Below are 19142 nucleotides of genomic sequence, written 5' to 3' on the forward strand. Positions count from 1 at the left end.
TTAGGACTTTGGACTTTGCAAGTTAATCTTTTTACTTTTCTATTAGGTTCATGATATCACACACATACATACACACATAGACTGTGGGTTTATAAAATCTCATTCAACCATTTGTCCTTGATCTTTCTGTTCTAAGTATCTTTCTAGAATGTTACTTGTGTAAACACTGACCTTTTATGATGAACTTTCCATTATGTATGCACTTAATATCTTTGGAGTTCCTTTTTTTTCTTTTCATTTATAAGGTATGTACTGACAAGTTTCCTGTAGAAGTGTCAGTGTCCTTCCGCATGTTTGTTATTCTAGCCAGGAATAGTATAGATAATTCTACCTTTTTTGAGGTCTTCTTCTTTTTTTTTTTTTTTTTTTTTTGAGGTCTTCTAACTTTAAAGTTATGAGTCATTTATCGCTGTAGAGAACTTTGAAAATATAAAAATCACTCATGAACAACTGCTGTCAGGCTTCTACCACTTTGTTATAACCTACCTTCTGGTTTACTTCCAGGGTGGCTGATGCAAGTCACTTTTTCTCTAATGCTTGCAATAAAATACCTCTCCCATAACGTCTTGTGAAAGTTGGGTAAATGCATGTGAACACACTGCTATTTGTGTCACATGGTAAACCTTCAAATGGAGGCTGAGTATGATGAGAGTTTGTTTTGGTTCTTTTCTAAGCTGCTGTAATCAAATTTGACCAAGCACAGAATTAAAACACAGTTCAGTCTTGAATGGGTTGCATGGTTTCATAAGTAAGACCCCAACTCTTTTATAGGTGGGTTTTCTGTTCTCCAAATTTTGATAATTATACTGTTTACATATGGCCTCAGGCTGAACTTTTAATTTTTTGGCCTATTGAGATTGAAAGGGTTTACCCATTTTTGTAATAAACACTGAATTTTCTAATTATCCTTTGCTCATCATCAGGTTTTTGAAAGTTTTCCAAGTCTCAAGATATAATTCTTTGATTCTTAGAACATAATAGGAAACTGAATTCATATTAGTTATTTATCAGCTGAAGTTTAAATAGAGTATCTATCAGGCACTATTTCATGACCTTGACAAAAAATGGGATTTTTTTTTTTTTTAGTGATTGGTATTGTATCTCTTCTTGTTTTAGGGTTTTTGCAGCTATAAACTGATGTGAAATAAAATATAATTGAGTAGTGAACAGTTTTCAGGCTGTCCCCTCGAATATGATAATATCAGGCTTCTCCTTTGACATTTTAGTTATTGTGATCCTCTTGTAATGTCAAGACCATTTATTATATTATAAACTTGAGCTACTCTTGTAAAGTTATTACTGGCTTTTATTAGTGTTCAAAATAACATTTGTTTTTCATCAGAAAGTAATCCATGTTCATTGTGGGAAAATTGGAAAACATAAAAAGAAAAAAACATTAAAAAATAACTAAAATTTATAAGAAATACAATAACCCGGAAATAATAACAACTGTGAACATTTGGCATATGATTTATTATTCTATTTTTTTTTAATGGAATTCACACACTTTTTTTTTAGAATAACAGAACGAGATCACTTAATATTGTTCTTCAGTCTGTAATGTTTCATTCATAAATATGTTGTGAATATTTTTCCATGTCAGTAATATATCATTTTTATATTGTATTTATACAATACAATAAATAAAAGTATATTATATTTCCATGTCAGTAATATATCATATTTTAAAAATTTGTCATTTTTATAGCATGTTAGTATCCTAGCAGAGATATATCATAGCAAATTTAACCAGTGGTCTAACATTAAATATTTCTTTTTCTTTTTTTTTATTAAAAATTTTATTTATTTATTCATGAGAGACACACAGAGAGAGAGAGAGGCAGAGACACAGGCAGAGGGAGAAGCAGGCTCCGTGCAGGGAGCCTGATGTGGGACTTGATCCCGGGACTCCAGGATCATGCCCTGGGCTGAAGGCAGGCGCTAAACTGCTGAGCCCCCCAGGGATCCAACATTAAATATTTCTGTTGCTTAAACAAATTTTCTATTGTAAATAGCATTGAGGAGACTATCCTCATACATATGCTTAATGGGCATTTGTTTAATTTTTCAAACTGTTTATTGTAGAAGGGAAAAAACACCCAAAAGTACATTTTTTAAAAATTGCATTTATGAAATTTTACCACTCAGAGGTAACTGTTGGTAATATTTCTTGTGATTATCTTTCAGTGTATTTGTAGTTTATCTAATTACATAGGATTTTACTATTCATACTATATTTTTTGCTTTTTATTGAACCATGTCATACATAAATCAAAAGTGTATACTTCAGTGGATTTTCACAAATTGAATACATCTATATAACTAGCACCCAGATCAGGAAACAATGTTACCAGTTCCTCAGCTTTACTCTTTTTAGTCACTGTTTTCCTGCTCAGTGATGAAGACTCTCCTGCTTCTAACACTGTAGAATAGTTTTGCCTGATTTTGAACTTTGTATAATTGGAATCATCACTATTTTCTCTCTGTGTCTATCTTATTTTCCTCAGAAGAATATTCATGAGATTCATTCATACTGTCATATGTATTTGTAGTTTACTTGTGCTTATTGCTATGTAGTATTCCACTGGTGAATATACCATAATTTATACTTCTATTGAAGGGTATTTGCATAACTCCCAGTTTGGGTGAATTATTAATAGTGCTGCTATACACCAAATGCTTTTTCATCTCAGCAATATATTTTCCATTTTACTCTTCATTTCTTTTTAATAACTTTAGTTTCTTTAACTCACTAACAAATGGCCTTAGAAACCTCATAGACCTGATGTGATTTGTCAACTATCCCAAATATTTATAAACCAATCTATCTGACTTAAATGACCCATGAAGAAATAAATAGATACATACATACATACATACATACACAGACACACAGACACAGATGGGTCTTTCTTGGGCCTTTCTTTCCTGACCTGCCCTGAGCTGGTGATCTACCAGCTGATCTCATGTGAGTGACACACCTTAAAACCTAGTATTGCAAATCACCTCTCATTATTGTTCCTTCTAATTGTCTGGCTAACACTATCCATTTATGTCTCCAGGTGAACTTTGAAACCTTTTTATCAAGTTAGGAATAAAAATTCCCATGAATTATTTATTGACCATTTTTTTTAATGAATCTGTTAATTTGGGGGAAAATCTGCCATCTTTATAGTATTAGGTATTCTCGTAAAGGAATTGAGAATAGGTAGAAGCTTATGAAAACTTGATAACAAAAACAACACCCAACATTTTACTGCATAAAACAAGCAAGTTCACATAGCAAAACACAAGATGAATACAATTAAAAGGCAAGGGACAATCTGGGGACAACAGGATGGATGACTATTTTAATATGTTAAGTGTCCTTTATTTATTTTTTATTTTTTTTTAAATTAATTTTTATTGGTGTTCAATTTACCAACATACAGAAAAACACCCAGTGCTCATCCCGTCAAGTGTCCGCCTCAGTGCCCGTCACCCATTCCCCTCCAACACCCGCCCTCCTCCCCTTCCACCACCCCTAGTTCGTTTCCCAGAGGTAGGAGTCTTTATGTTCTGTCTCCTTTCCTTTAAAAAATACTAAGAAATATATAAAATTCTCTAAAATATAAAATTGCAAAGTTCATAAGAAAAGGCAATTCCACAAGTATCAAGGTTCAAAACACAGTGTAATGAAACATTCCAAATAACTAGTGACCAAAGCACTACCAATTATAATAACTTTCCATTTTCATTTAATAAGAGTTGAGGAACACAGGCACTCATATATCCTAGTAGGAGGAAGACAAGAGTAAACATTTTCATGGCAATCTGGCAGTAATTATCAAATGTGCCTAAACATTGAACCAGCCATTCAATCTAAGAATTTTCTTCAAGGATGTGCAAGTAAATATGTATAAAGGTGTTAGTGTTATTTATGGTAGAAAAACATTGGAAATAAACAGAAAGTATGCAAGTATGATTGCTTAAGTTGTGGTACAGCCACACAATGGAATATTTTGTACCCATAGAAATGTATTAAAGGAAAGAATTTTGTGACCTTTTAAGGGAAGGAATCAAATGAAATATACAGCATGCAGTTCACCAAAAGTATGTGATAATACAATATTGTATTCTCTCTGCTGCCATCTTAGTTAGGTATAAGCCCGAGAGATCAAGGAGGGAAAGCACTGTTCTAGAAGCCAGGACTTTCTGAACCAGCTTTGTGTCATGGGGAATCCACTTCCTTCTGTGCTTACCCTCTCTCATCTATAAATGAAGGCTCCATACCTAAGTGACCTGTGATTCCTGGACGTGAGGCTTCTCTAGCCCTGAGATGCTATCTCTGTTGTACAGGAAATCTAATCATGTTTACTGTAGAAAAGGAAGATGCTTTCCTCATTTCCCCAAAGGGTTTTCTCATTGTTCTCTGCCTTGTCCATTTAGAGCTACTTTGTTTATATCTTTACAGAAACCATTTATCCCTTTTGAGTCCTGATCATTATTTCTAGGTTTGAGATGATCAAAGCTGCCACTTCTGTCTTTCACTAACTGCACATCTTAGAAGTTCATATAGAATTCTCAGAAACCAAAAGCGGGTGAAGTGAAGTGAAGGGGACAGATATATCACCTTGGGGGGAAACTCCAGGGTGCCATTATCACCTATAATGGGGTATTCTGAAGGAAGGAATCAGTCTGCATTTTCCTTGTGCCCTCTGATCTGTTTCTTCCTGCTCATTGAGGGAACTTGAAGATGGCATCTTAAGGAGCTTCCCCTTTGCCATGCAGCCTAAAAGTGGAGCCTTACTTCTAATTTACTTTTGCAGACCAGCAGGTGAACTAGACTGTCTCCCCACCCACCCTGCCCCTACCCCCCAACCCCAACATCACATGAGCAAAGTGGACCACAGATTTACTTTTGACCAATAGCATAAGTGGCGTGAAAAAATATTTTAAAAATAGCTGGGATTCCTGTTGTGATTTGTTGGTTAAATCTTGAAGTTGGTTTGCATTGTACAAGTATGAGGCTTTAAATCATTTAACAGAAGACTTTTAATGATGGAAACTTGTCCGTTCTCTGTGTTTATTGCCATTATTTGGAAACTAAAAGGGCAGGTCACCTTGCCTGAATAGCAACCGAGTAATGGGAGTTCCTGTTCTTACCTTTCACATGCTAGGACATGGTAGGGAACTCTGGACTCCAAGTATGAAAACCTGAGGTCCAGAGTTTCCTTCTGCATCTCACAGGAAGGCCTGTGTGTGGAGTAAAGGTATGGACTTTAAACACAGTCAGACCTTAGCTGTCATTCATTATTTATCTTACAGTCAGAACATGTAACTATGAGTCTATACTTTCTCATCTGTGAGTAGTAACAGTGGTTGTAGTTCCCTGTAGAATTTTGTGGGAGTTAAAAATATCAAATGTGTGTATATATATACATATACATACATGTATGAAATGCCAAAGCATCTGGAACATAGTAAGTGTTCAACCAATAATGGTGGATCTATCAAAATCATTAGCAACTTAAAAATTTTTATTTTTGAAGTATAGTTGACCTACAGTGTTATATTAATTTCAGGTGTACAATGTAGTGATTTGACAGTTCTGTTACATTACTCAGTGCTCACCATGACGAATGTTGTCACCATCTGTCACCACACAGTGTTATTAAAATATTATTGACCACATTCTGCATGCTGTACTTTTCATCTTCTTAACATATTTACCAAAATCATTGTCATCATCTTTATTATACTTCTCAGTATATTCCTTGGACAGTGTTTCAAATATTTGCTATAATTATGATGAAATTAGATTAGTTTTGTTTAATGTTAGGTTTACTTTATGCTTATGAAAAATACCTTACAGACAGAAACAACTTGAATCTTTTCATAATAATAGTAATAACAATAAGTAATAAAATGTTAATAATAATTATTACTTAATACAATAGTAGTAATAATAAGTAGTACCTTCTTATAAAAGACAGTACTTACTATGTCTTTCCAGTGACAGCTGTGAAGCCTCTGTGTGATTATCTGCAAACAAATCTTTTCTCCTCTTCAGAGGCCCCATCTTGTTCTTTATAGTTTTTGCATATTTATTCCTAAAAAACACATGCTTTGGCTTTCCAAATTTTTGAACTTTTTATAAAAAGGATTATAATGTGTGCCTGCTGCACATGTATGTACCGATGACATGATTTTCTGTCTCAACATTATGTTTTTAAGATTCACTCATGTTGATGGGTATATCTACAGTGTGTTCTTTTTTACTGCAGTAGAGAACTCTATTATGACACACATATACACCATTTATCCTCCTCTCATTTACGGATATTCAGGGTGGTTTCCAGGTTTTATTTGATTTGTTTGACTTTTTGCATTTTTGAATGTGACTGCTGTTAATGTCTTCTGTTAGGTTGAACGACATGAAATAGGCATTTTTATAAATTGGAATGGTACAGATTTAGAAATTTCATGTGCTCTAACCAAATTCCTATCTCTTGGAGTATATTTGCAAGATTATATTGGAGGAATATACTCAGAGGTGGCAGAAATGCCAGTTCCTAAGTAAGGTGCATCATAAACTTTGATACTCCTGTCACAAAGCAATTGCACCAGTTTATATACACCATATGAAAGCTCCCATTGTCCCAATTCCTGTCAACACTTGATAAAGACTTTTTATTTCGGTGAGTGTGAAATGTGGCTTTGATTTGCAATTCTGTAATTACCGATGAAATTAAGCATCTTTTCATATGTGTATTTGCCATTTCTATGTAAACATGTGCAAGTGGCTTTGGAAGTGGCTAATGGGTGGAGGTGGAAATGTCCTGAGGCGCATGCTAGAAAAAGCCGAGGTTGCTTTGAGAAGACTGTTGGTGGAAATATGGATGGTAAAGGTGTATGCTGAGGGCTTGGGAAAAAGAGAGGAGGCTGGAGAGAGAGCTGCTATCATCTGAGAGAATACAGGTATCATTGTGAATAGAAAGGTGGTAAAAATATGAATATTAAAGGTACTTCTGGTGAGGTCTCAGACAGAAATGAGGAACACGTTATTAGAAGTAGAGGAATTGGATCCTTTCTTTATAAAGTAGGAGAGAATTTGGTCAGATTGTGTTCCAGTGTTTTGTGGAAGGTAGAACTTGTAAGTGATAGATTTGGGTATTTAGCTGAGGAGATGTCCGAGCAAAGTGTTGAAGCACAACTTGGTCTGTCCTTGCTGCTTATAGTAAAATGCAAGAGCAGAGAGAGAAATTGAAGAAGGATTGTTAAGCAGAAGGATCTAGATCATAAAGATCTGGAAAGTTCACATTCTATCCATGTTACAAAAAATGAGAAAGTGTGATTGGAGGGAACATCAGGGGTCTGGCTGGACAGGCACATGCTACACAGATTATGAGCCATTTCAACTCAGCCATTTCAGCAGAAACCAGGAATGGAGCTTTGCTTACCCAGGGAAGAGCTGTAGAGGACCCTCTTGCTTGAAGGGTTGGCCTTCTGTGCATTTCATGGGAAACCAATGAAGTTTTTGAGAATTTATTATCAGTGGAAACACTGCCAGTTTAGACTAAACTGAGACAGGATGAAATGAAGGCTGGTGGCCCTTTGAGATTCTACAGGCCTGGCCAATAGAGCTATCTGGCTACACACATGTGTTATCCTTCAAGAAAGGGGAAGAAATATCCTGAAGGCAATTAATTTGGAGGTCCTCAGGGCTACGTCTGCCACCCACTATGGGGTGGGACTCTCTTTTCCTCAGTTACAGAGGTCCAAGCTGCTGTGGCTATACCCAGGGCTGAGGGGGTGGGATAGCCAACCTGGTTGGCTCAGAAGGTAGAGCCACTCTGCTAGGCACAGAAGAAGAGAATTATTCTTGAGCCTTAAAAATCTAATGGAATTTGTTCTGCCCTCAGACTTGCTTGAGACCCAAGACTCCTTTCTTCTTTCTAGTTTCTCCCATATAGAATGGGAACGTCAATCCAGTGCCTCTCCTACATATAGCATTTTGGAAGCAGATAACTTGCCAGGTTTCACAGGTTTACCCCTGGAAAATAATTTTACCTCTGGATGAATATTGCTCACAGCTCACCTGTACCTAAGTTAGATGATATTTAGAGGAGATTACTTACTTAGAGTTGAAGCTGGAATGGGCTAAGACTTTTGTGGCTGCTGGGATGGCCTGAATATATATTACATGTGAGAAGACATGAATTTGGGGAACCAAAACATGAAAGGTTGTGGTCTGAGTTGTGTCATTCCAAAATGTTGAGGTCATGAATGTTGAATGTTGTAATTCAAATTGTGACTGTATTTGGAGATAGGATATTTAAAAAGAGAGTTAGGTTACAATGAGGTTATTAGGGTGGACCAGAATCCAGTATTACTGGTGCCCCTATACTAAGAAATTTAAGGGGCACCTGGGGGGCTCAGTCAGTTAAAGTGTCTTCCTGTGGCCCAGGTCATGATCCTACGGTTCTAGGATCAAGCCCCACATCAGGCTCTCTGCTCGCAGGGGTCTGCTTCTCCCTCTCCTTCTGTGCGCGTGCGCTCTCTCTCTCCCTCTCTCAAGTAAATAAATAAAATCTTTAAAAAAGAAAGAGATTTAGACATTGACATGTACAGAGGGAAGACCATGGGAAGACTTGGGGAGAAGATAGCCATCTCCCAAGACAAGGAGAGAAGCCTCAGAAGAACCCAACTTTGTCAATACCTTGATCTCAGACTTCTAGTCTCCAGACCTGTGAAAAGATTAATTCTGGTGTTCAAACCACCTAGTCTATGGTACTCAGATTAATTTTGAGTTCAAACCACTCTAGTCTATAGCAGCCTTGGCAAACTAATACACCTACCTATATGGCAGTACTACTCTGTCTTAATTAATGTAGCTTTTTAATAAAGACCTTCCATAATGAGTAAAGGTAATGAGAGTGGATGTTCAAGCCATGTTCCTGATCTTAAGGGAGAGCATTCAGTCCTTTTTTTTTTTTAATTGCTGCACTTCTAGTTTGTTTGTTTGCTTGTTTGTTTATTTATTTAAATGTTGTTAGTTAACATACAGCAATATTGATTTCTGGAGTAGAATTCAATGATTCATCACTTATATGCAACACCCAGTACTCATCACAAAGAATGCCCTCTGTCATCATTGCATATGATGTTAATTTTAATTTAGATGTTCTTTTGTTCTTTTTCCTGAAAATGCCCTTTATATAATGGAGGAAATTTCCTTGTAGTTTTAGTTTGCAGAGGGCTTCTGTCATAAATGGGCATCGATCATATGATTTTTTCATTTTATTCTGTGAATGTGGTGAATTATACTGGTTGAGTTTTGAATGTTGAACTAATCTGGAATTGCTTAGAAAATCCACTTAGTCATCATATATAATAATCTTTTTGGAATCTTGCTGGATTGATTCCGCTAATACTTTATTGAGGATAGTTGCATTTGTGTTTATGATGGTTGTCAGTTCTAGGCAATTTTCCAGAATTGTGCATTTTATTTTATACCTGGGTGCAGCCATTCATTTAAAATCACTTTTAAAAACATAGTTTCCCATAATTTCTAGGTAAGCACTGCTGGAAGGTGCTCCTTTAAAATACTATCTTTTCTACTGCTGAGAAATGGCTAAATAAGATTATTTTACTATATTTTCTCCTTTTGCAGAACAGAGTTTATCGATTTCTAGTTTATATTTTATGGCCACATGATGAAAATTAAAGGAATATCGTATATATGGGATATTTAAAAGAGTATTATAATTTATTTTATTTTGCAATTATTACAATACTTAGAATTTAAAACTGCAAGTCACAAAAATTTAGAATTTTTGGATCCTGTCTTTGGCATTTTGTGGTAATCCACACTAGCCCTCTGTATGCTTCATTGTGTTGAAAAAAAGTGATTTATAATTTTTTTTCTAACTTAAGCATTGGGTGGGATGAATAAAACTGGCAGATACTCAGTTACCTTCTCTCTTTCTCTGCAGCCTTGCCAAAATTGTCTGTAAATGTTTATTGACTATGAGAGCAGAGCAAGATACTACCTTAGCTCAAGCTGTATTAATTCTGTGTTAATAACAAAATGGAGGAGATACCAGGGTGGTTCAGATGGTTAAGCATCTGCCTTTGGCTCAAGTCATGATCCCCAGATCCTGGGATCGAGCCCTGCATTGGACTCCTTGCTTAGTGGGGAAATCTGCTTCTCCCTCTGTCCCTGCTCATGTGCTCTCTCTCACTCACTCTGTCTCTCAAATAAATACAATCTCTTTTTTTTAAAAGATCTTATTTATTTATTCATGAGAGACGCAGAGAGAGAGACCGAGACATAGGCAGAGGGCTCCTCACAGGAAGTCTGATGGAGGACTTGATCCCTGAACCCTGGGATCATGACCTGAGTTGAAGACAGTCGCTCAACCACTGAGCCACCCAGGTGCCCCCTCAAGTAAATAAAATCTTTAAAAAACAAACCAAAAAACCAAAGTGGGTTGATTTTTGTCCCTGTAGAGCTTTCATCTTGCCCTCAATTTGTGGTTTCTCCTTGATTTCTTAGGTCTTGCATCACCATCTGTGTTTTGTATTAAATCATGGGAAGGAAGCTGGATCTGTCTGGTCTGACAGATGATGAAACGGAGCATGTTCTCCAGGTGGTTCAGCGAGACTTCAATCTTCGAAAAAAAGAGGAAGAACGGCTGAGGTGAGATGCTTCTGTTGCCCTCCTGGGTACCATGAGACAGCTTTTCCGAGAGTATTGCTTGCTGCTAGCCCAAAGTTTGAAGGCTTTATGTCACATACACACCCATGTCTGTTTACAGGAAGAATGCCCTTTCCTTTGTAGAAAGGTTCAGCTTTAGTGCTCAACACCATGTCAGTTCAGAAATGTGACTGTTCCCACTGTGCTTCAAGGTTTTCTTTGTGCAGCTCACCCCCTGCACTTTTAGCTGTAGGAAGTTTGTGATGACAGTGTCTGTTGTGAGCTTGCTCTTGGCTTTAATTTTCATGTTGGCAGATATTACTGAAGAAGAACCAGAGTGTTAGGTGAACAATTCTTGAGAGAGTTATACTCACACCTGTACAGTCTTCTGCTAGAGAGCTCAGCTCCTGTGGTACAGGAAAAGAGCACTGAAGACATGGGACAGGGAAAGGGCCCACTAGACCAGGCTGCAATCACCTGGCCCAGCACCACCCTCCTAATTTCATAGAGGAGGAAACTGAGGCCCAGAAAGGGGCCCTTCTGACTCTCCAGTTGGCACATCCTTGTAGAATGTTCTGGGAAATAGCATTGCTGCTCAGTAGGGTAGAAATATCTAAATGTGGAAGAAGTCAGAGTGATTGAAATGAGGTTATATTGGGTCTGGGTGTTGGAACTAGATGATAAGTCATCATTAGCTGCCCTCATTCATCAGTCTGTTATCTCTCAGGATTGCATGAGTTCATCAGGACATCATTTTCTTCCTTAGCCACTGAGCTCAACACCCCAGTATTTGTAATTCTTCCCCTGACTTGGACCCTGAACAGGGCTGGGCCAGGCACTGTTGATTCTGCCTCCTGACCATCTTTCCCTGACCTTCCCTGAGTCTAGCTTTTATCACTGTCATCCTGGGCGTTGCCATAATCTATATAATCTTCTTTCTCCACTCCTCCAACTAGCCAGGGTTGTGCCACGTCTGAGCCCCAACCAGGTCCTTTCCCACTCAGCTTAAAATTGGTGTAGGTTGTTTTCCTTTTCCCTTGGGATACCTCAGACTTTCTGTTTCTTTACAGCATTGCCTCCCTTACTAGATTAAAAGCACTGTGGTATAATAGTCTTTATTTTTTACCACGTTTTGTTTGTTTCTTATATTGTACATATTCAATATGTGCTTATTAGAGAGAAGACGACAAAAAAAATAACCCTCTGTTAATTAAATAATTAATTGATTTGCAAACCATGTGCCTGGCACTGTTCAAGCTGTTGGGTACATGGTAAGCAAAATTATTCTTTGCTCCATGGAGTTTATATTCCAGAGCTGAGCTGATGAATACCAGAGCCACCAATCAAGGGTGGTGACCAAGCACTTAAAATGTGGTGAGCCTGAATTGGGATGCACTGTAAGTGTAACATACACACCAGATTTCAAATTTAGTACCAAAAAATATATCATATCTTATTAATAATTTTATATTGATTTTACTTTGAAGTGCTCATGTTTTAGCTATATAAGATTAACCAAAAAATATTACAAGTTGACAATTTCCTCTGTTTCTTTTTATTTTATTTACTATGGCTACTAGAAAATTCAAAATTATGCATATGTCTCACATTATATTTCTACTAGATAGTGCTGCTCTAGAGGGAGGAGAGAGAGAAGAAATGAACAAAAATATGTATTTATACATATTCGATAGTGATGAGAGTCATGAAAAAAAAAAAACAGGGAAGGGGAAGAACCTGGTGTGGGGTGGCAGGTGCTGTTTTTCTGTGGGCTGCTCAGGAAAGACCTCTCTCGGGACGTTTGGGCAAAGATCCGAAAGAAGCGAGAGAGGGGGCTGTGCTGCTATCTGGGGTGACATCAAGTATGGCAGAGGGAACCACAGATGTCAGATTTCTGACTCAAGAACATGCATTTTTTCTGAGGGTCTAGGAGGGAGAGAGCCAGGGAAGTGTAGTATAGAATGAAGTCTCAGCAATAGTGTGAGCCCAGACCATGTAGTGAGTAGTGAATCTGTGGGAAAGCTCCGAATCTTACTCTAGGCTGAGAAATCAGAGTTTTTAGTACAGGAGTGACATGACCTGACATCTGCTTTATAGAACGTGGCTGCTCAGTGGGGAAAGCATCATAGAAAGGCAGGACAAGCAGCAGAGGAATTGATAGAGGGCAGCAGTGCAGGTGAAAGATTGTGCTTTCTCAGAGCCAGGGAGGGGTAGTGGAGTGGTAAGTGATGGTCAGATCCTGGATACATATCAGAGGTAGAGCCAACAGGACTTGCATTTCCTTATTGGGATAGGCAATGTAAGAGAGAACAGATTCAAGGAGGACTATGAGTTTTATGGCTTGGGCGACTGGGAAAATGAAGTTGCCTTTCACGGAGTGGAGAAGACAGAAAAGCAGAGATTGGCTAGCAGCTGGAACTGAGAGCTCTATTTTATGCATCTTCAACTTGAGATCATTTTTAGACATCCAAGTAGAGATGTCAAGTTGGAGTTTGCATATTTGTGTCTAGAGTTCAAATGGGAAATCCAAGCCAGAGATAAAAAAAAATTTGTAATTGAAATGGTCACCGAAGAGCAGGAGAGTAAGCAGAGCCACTGTTTGGAATTTGTGACCATTAATTTACATTGAGACCAATTCCAGCATGGCAATATGTGTTTCTCCTGCATTATTCAGTTTCTGTCCTCACTAGGACCATCAACAAGAAGCATGTCTCTCTCATTTTTGTGTCCCCAGCTCTGGGCACTGGGCCTCACACATAATAGACATGCCCTAAATATCTGTGGAACAGATGGATAAATGTAGATTGTCTGTCAATCTCTATGGCCAACTTTATGCATTCCTTGAAGAATCAGTCTTAATATTTCCTAGGAATCATTAAGACCATCTGTGTATCATTCTTCATCTCCTGGAAACTCAAATATGGGTAAGCCAAGAACTTATTTAGTGTCTTCCAATTGTGGACACTTGCCTCAGCTCCACTGGAGTCACGTGCTGGTCTATGTAGAAAAGTTGCTTTATGGCTTGGTTTGAGGAGAAGAGTTTTAAATGCAGTGAAGTTGCCATTGCAGTAGCTTGATAAGGTGGACATCATCTTTCTCTTTCGTCATGTGGTCTTAGTGGCCAGCAGTCAGTGGCTCTGCTGCAGTTCCATACAAATACATGGTCACAAAGACCTGCATGTGTTGAGGAAAGAATGATACATGAAGCCATCAGTGCCTAAAGAGGAGTGACATAGCACCTCGTCTGGTCCTGGGAGTGGATGATTTTCCTCTGAAGACAGTCATCACTACTGTCCCTCTTCCCACCGCCCAGTCACCATGCCTCCACGGGTGCCTCTCAAACTCTGATAATTTTGGCATAGGACCTTACTATTGGATACGAAGAGGTTGAGACAACACCACCTCAAAACCACTGAAATAATCAAACATTTTCCTCATCTATTGCTTGGATTTAGGGTGCATGGAAGAGTATAGGAAGCTGTATTATAGCAGGCATTTTTAAATTCTTTAATATTTGCTTTAATGAACATAAGACTCAAATGGAAGATTTTTAATTTTAAAGTTTTATATTGAATTACATGTCTTTCATTCTGGCCAACTTTTTTTTTATTTTAACCTAGTTTCTCTGGTGAACTTTCATGAGGGTAGCTCTTAGGTGTAGAAGTTATGCATTGTTTCTAATGATCTTCAGTGTGGACATAAAGTGTAGTGAATAAATAGGTGACGAAAGTGTGAATTAAATGTCCTCAGAACATAAGAGATAGTGGGGCTGAAGAATTCAGCACAATTAGGTCATTGAAATGAATGCACAAAAAGAGAACTAAAAGGTGTAAAGCAGCACTATGTACTGGCATTGTCCTAGGTACTCTGCAAATTTATGTTATTGAATCCTCACAGGAGTCCATCCAGTCAGTCCTCATGCCTCAGTGGTAGCAAGTGTTTTGATTTCTATCTCACTCTTTAGGATCTGCATTTTTTTTCCCTCAGTATGATGCCTTTGAGATTTGCCCATGTTGTGATGTGCATCCACAATTAGTTCCTTTTTGTTACTGGGTATTGCTCTATGGTGTGTTCCATGCTGCCACAGCTTGCGGACCCATTCTCCTGTTATTAATTGTACCATTTATAGTTTTTAGATATTATGAACAAAGCTGCTGTAAACATTCTTGTACAGGTCTTTGTGTGGACTATGTTTTCATTTTACTTGAGCAAATTCTTAGAGGTAGAATTATTAGGTCTTTGGGAGCTGCGCCTAAGTAGAAAGTATAACAAAACCACTGTGTGTCCACACCAGCTATAGCAACTATCAGCATCCAAAGCCAGTTGCAGACATAGTGTTGTTTTACCTCAACAACAATACTTCATCATGAATCTCAGAAAAAGCATTGTCTTACATAGCATAATGCATTTTAATAGCTAACAAAGTTAAATAATTCCTTAATGTCCTCTAATATCCAGTAAAAATATCCAATGGTCTTTTTAAAAAAGTCTTTTCACAGTGAATGTCTTCAAATCAGAATGGAAACAGTATCCACTCATTAATTTAACCATTTTGAATTGAAAGTCAATTTTGTCATGACTTCTGACTTAAATCAGAAAGCAAGAGTGGTACTGGATGTCTGTGGGAATAGTTTTGACTTGTTATTCTTGTAGTCAGGCAGAGTTAGAGATGGGGCTTAGTTTGTTTTGCTTTTTAAGAGAGAGTGAGTACAAGTGAGGTGGGTGTGGGCGGGCAGAGGGAGAGGGAGAGAGAACCTCAAGCAGACTCACTCTCAGTGCAGAGGGTGACACAAGGCTTGATCTCATGACCTGAGATCAAGACCTGAGCCCAAATCAAGAGTCGAATGTTCAACTGACTGAGCCATCCCTGGAAGTTAATTTTGTTGTATTTTTCCTCTAAGAAGGTCCTTTTTTTTTATAATTTGTTCCATTGGCCTCCCTTTAAATAGTGAAGCATTTTTATAATCCATAACTTATGTGTTCCTTTTTCTTTCCAAAAACCATGTATTTAGATTGGTAGGATATTTTAGCACATGCAGAAGGGACAGCACTATTGTCATGGCAGGTGAGTGGAGAAAAGCACTGTGGGAAGTCTTGTAGCTACCATTTTTTTTTTCTAGAACTCCCAGGGAACAGTGAGAAGAGTCCTGTTCTCCACACCCATTCCTGCCCCCACAGCTTATAATGGGGACAGTCACATCACAACTGGAATGTATATATCAACTTCTGTGTATATGCACACTCATAGGTCTTACTATATAATGTGATTCTGTGGACCCCATATCATTAATATTATGTGCTTTCCCAGCACTGGAGATACAGGGTGTTGAACATGTAATCCCATTAAAGCCTGTACTGTATATATAGTGGGACTGTTTGGGCAAAGATCAAGGACTGGACAGGACTGAGAATGGTAGACATGCAGTATCAGACAGTGGAGAGGAACTTATGTACAAGTTTAGTAGAGTGAGTGATGATTGCATTTCTCCAAGATAGAAAACAGCACTAAAGCTATTGATAGAGTATTTTGGAGAACAAAAGACATGTTGATTCCTGCTCCCACCTCCAGGGACCTTATCTAATCAGGTAAATGTATAGAAATACTCATTATTCTTGGTTAATTTTATTCCTTGTTTTTCTTTTTTATCAGATTATTTCATGCAAATAGTAAAAAGCAAAGTGGTGAAGAAGACCTTATAATGAAAAGTACATGTCCCCTGCTCCCTGTTGAAATGTTTTGTTCTTAGTTCTTCGTCTTCCTGGCATTACCTCTGTAAACCTGAAAAGCATTCTTATGTTGCTCTTTCTTGATTAATTAATTTTAGATGTTCTTTTAGTTCTTTGCTCTGAATGATTAGGGTTTTACTCACTTGCTACCATTACCTCTTGTTTCTTGATATTTCTTGCATTATTTTTGGCTTGGTTTTCTGTTAGTCATCTTTCTTTTTTTTTTTAATTAATTTTTATTGGTGTTCAATTTACCAACATACAGAAAAACACCCAGTGTTCATCCCGTCAAGTGTCCGCCTCAGTGCCCGTCACCCATTCCCCTCCAACACCCGCCCTCCTCCCCTTCCACCACCCCTAGTTCGTTTCCCAGAGTTAGGAGTCTTTATGTTCTGTCTCCCTTCCTGATATTTCCCAACATTTCTTTTCCCTTCCTTTATATTCCCTTTCACTATTATTTATATTCCCCAAATGAATGAGAACATACACTGTTTGTCCTTCTCCGATTGACTTATTTCACTCAGCATAATACCCTCCAGTTCCATCCACGTTGAAGCAAATGGTGGGTATTTGTCGTTTCTAATGGCTGAGTAATATTCCATTGTATACATAAACCACATCTTCTTTATCCATTCATCTTTCGATGGACACCGAGGCTCCTTCCACAGTTTGGCTATTGTGGCCATTGCTGCTAGAAACATCGGGGTGCAGGTGTCCCGATGTTTCATTGCATCTGAATCTTTGAGGTAAATCCCCAACAGTGCAATTGCTGGGTCGTAGGGCAGGTCTATTTTTAACTCTTTGAGGAACCTCCACACAGTTTTCCAGAGTGGCTGCACCAGTTCACATTCCCACCAACAGTGTAAGAGGGTTCCCTTTTCTCCGCATCCTCTCCAACATTTGTGGTTTCCTGCCTTGTTAATTTTCCCCATTCTCACTGGTGTGAGGTGGTATCTCATTGTGGTTTTGATTTATATTTCCCTGATGGCAAGTGATGCGGAGCATTTTCTCATGTGCATGTTGGCCATGTCCATGTCTTCCTCTGTGAGATTTCTCTTCATGTCTTTTGCCCATTTCATGATTGGATTGTTTGTTTCTTTGGTGTTGAGTTTAATAAGTTCTTTATAGATCTTGGAAACTAGCCCTTTATCTGATATGTCATTTGCAAATATCTTCTCCCATTCTGTAGGTTGTCTTTGAGTTTTGTTGACTGTATCCTTTGCTGTGCAAAAGCTTCTTATCTTGATGAAGTCCCAATAGTTCATTTTTGCTTTTGTTTCTTTTGCCTTTGTGGATGTATCTTGCAAGAAGTTACTGTGGCCAAGTTCAAAAAGGGTGTTGCCTGTGTTCTCTTCTATGATTTTGATGGACTCTTGCATCTTTCAACCTTAAACAATATACAGAAACCTTTGAGTCTCATTTCATCAACTTTTGCTATTCCTTCCTGATTCTGACAGTGCAAATGTGCATATTGGCACCCCTGCCTTCCCTCTACCCCTCCTTCCACTCTCTTTATCTCACATCTGTCCCTGCAGTACCTTTACTCTTACATATCCAAAGTTGAGGGCATTCAAAGGCTTTTCTGCAAACATATTTGAGCCTCTCTGGTTTTTTTTCAGAAGTTGACTCTAATGTTGAAAATCAATAAGCAGCCCTGAAGTAATTATGATTGAACATATTGTCTGTGCTCCCTCCTTCTTTTTTAGAACTTCACTGAAATCTGTAGGTGGCTGATTGTTCTCCTCCTTTTCTCTTTACTTTTATAAATTAATTGCACTTTTATTTCTTTGCTGTCATTTTGAAGTAGTCTTGGGAAGGAGGAGAGGCTGCTAAGTGTTTGCTTAGTCTGTCATCTGGATTTGCTAGTCAGGACTGCGAGGACCCTGGGGAAGATATAGAGATGAAGAGCACTCCAACATGCAACATGAACCCTCTTGGTCAGACAGATGTGGGCGTGAATCCTTCTACCATTTCTTATCTTAGGCTTGTTACCCAGCCTCTGAGCCTTGGAGGTCAAAATGAGTCCAGAAGAGGCCGGTCATTACTGTACATGAACATTGTCCTATCCTCAGGAAAGTTGACATTTTTGGAAAGTCTGCCCTGACTTTCACTTTACCTCTGTGGATAGAGCCTCTGGGGAGAAGGCAACCCATGCAATGGATCCTGTTCTCACTGTCTTAGATCCGTCCCCAGGTTTCATAATTCCAGGCATCACTGATGCCCCCATAGAGACACACCCTCTCATGAATTTAAGGTTTCTACATTCAGCAATTCTTTGCTGAATTGCCTTCTCTGCTTCTAGTGTTGGTCTTTTTGACAGAGTAAACAGGGTTAGGTATATTGTATATACACAGGACACATTATTCAATGAGAATAATAAATTAATTCATATTAAAAACTCAGGATATTCAACACTATCGGCAACGGTGTGCCCTAGCAGCTGATGAAATTCATCATCAGCATATGAAGTTTCTCTCTTCCTTTCTTTCCTCGGTTTTGCAACTCTTAAAAAATCTTTATAGATTAGAAAAAAATAGCTAGATGTATATGTTGCATTGAAGGCCATGCTATTCTAAAAGTCTTACCCAACCACTTTATTTCTTAAAATTTGAGTTTCTGGGGACAGCGGGAGTGTGGGAACCCCAGGCAGGATTGTTCTGGTATCTATAGCAGCTCTGAGGCTGGCAACAGGCACCCATGGAAGTTTTGGACCAGCCAGGATTTTGATGACATC

At 38.2% G+C, this 19142-nt stretch overlaps 1 protein-coding gene across 3 annotated transcripts in view; it reads left to right on the forward strand.

Moving 5' to 3' along the window:
* MYRIP (myosin VIIA and Rab interacting protein) overlaps positions 1-19142 on the forward strand; it is a 366004-nt gene that overhangs the window by 47602 nt on the left and 299260 nt on the right. For all 3 annotated transcript variants that reach the window (XM_072726528.1, XM_026000964.2, XM_072726530.1), the window contains exon 2: positions 10541-10684. In XM_072726528.1, the coding sequence (XP_072582629.1) occupies positions 10575-10684 (110 nt within the window). In that variant the 5' untranslated portion in view covers positions 10541-10574. The remainder of the gene's footprint in view (positions 1-10540; positions 10685-19142) is intronic.

This window comes from Vulpes vulpes, chromosome 11 (assembly GCF_048418805.1).
Source record: "Vulpes vulpes isolate BD-2025 chromosome 11, VulVul3, whole genome shotgun sequence".
Classification (NCBI taxonomy): Eukaryota; Metazoa; Chordata; class Mammalia; order Carnivora; family Canidae; genus Vulpes; species Vulpes vulpes.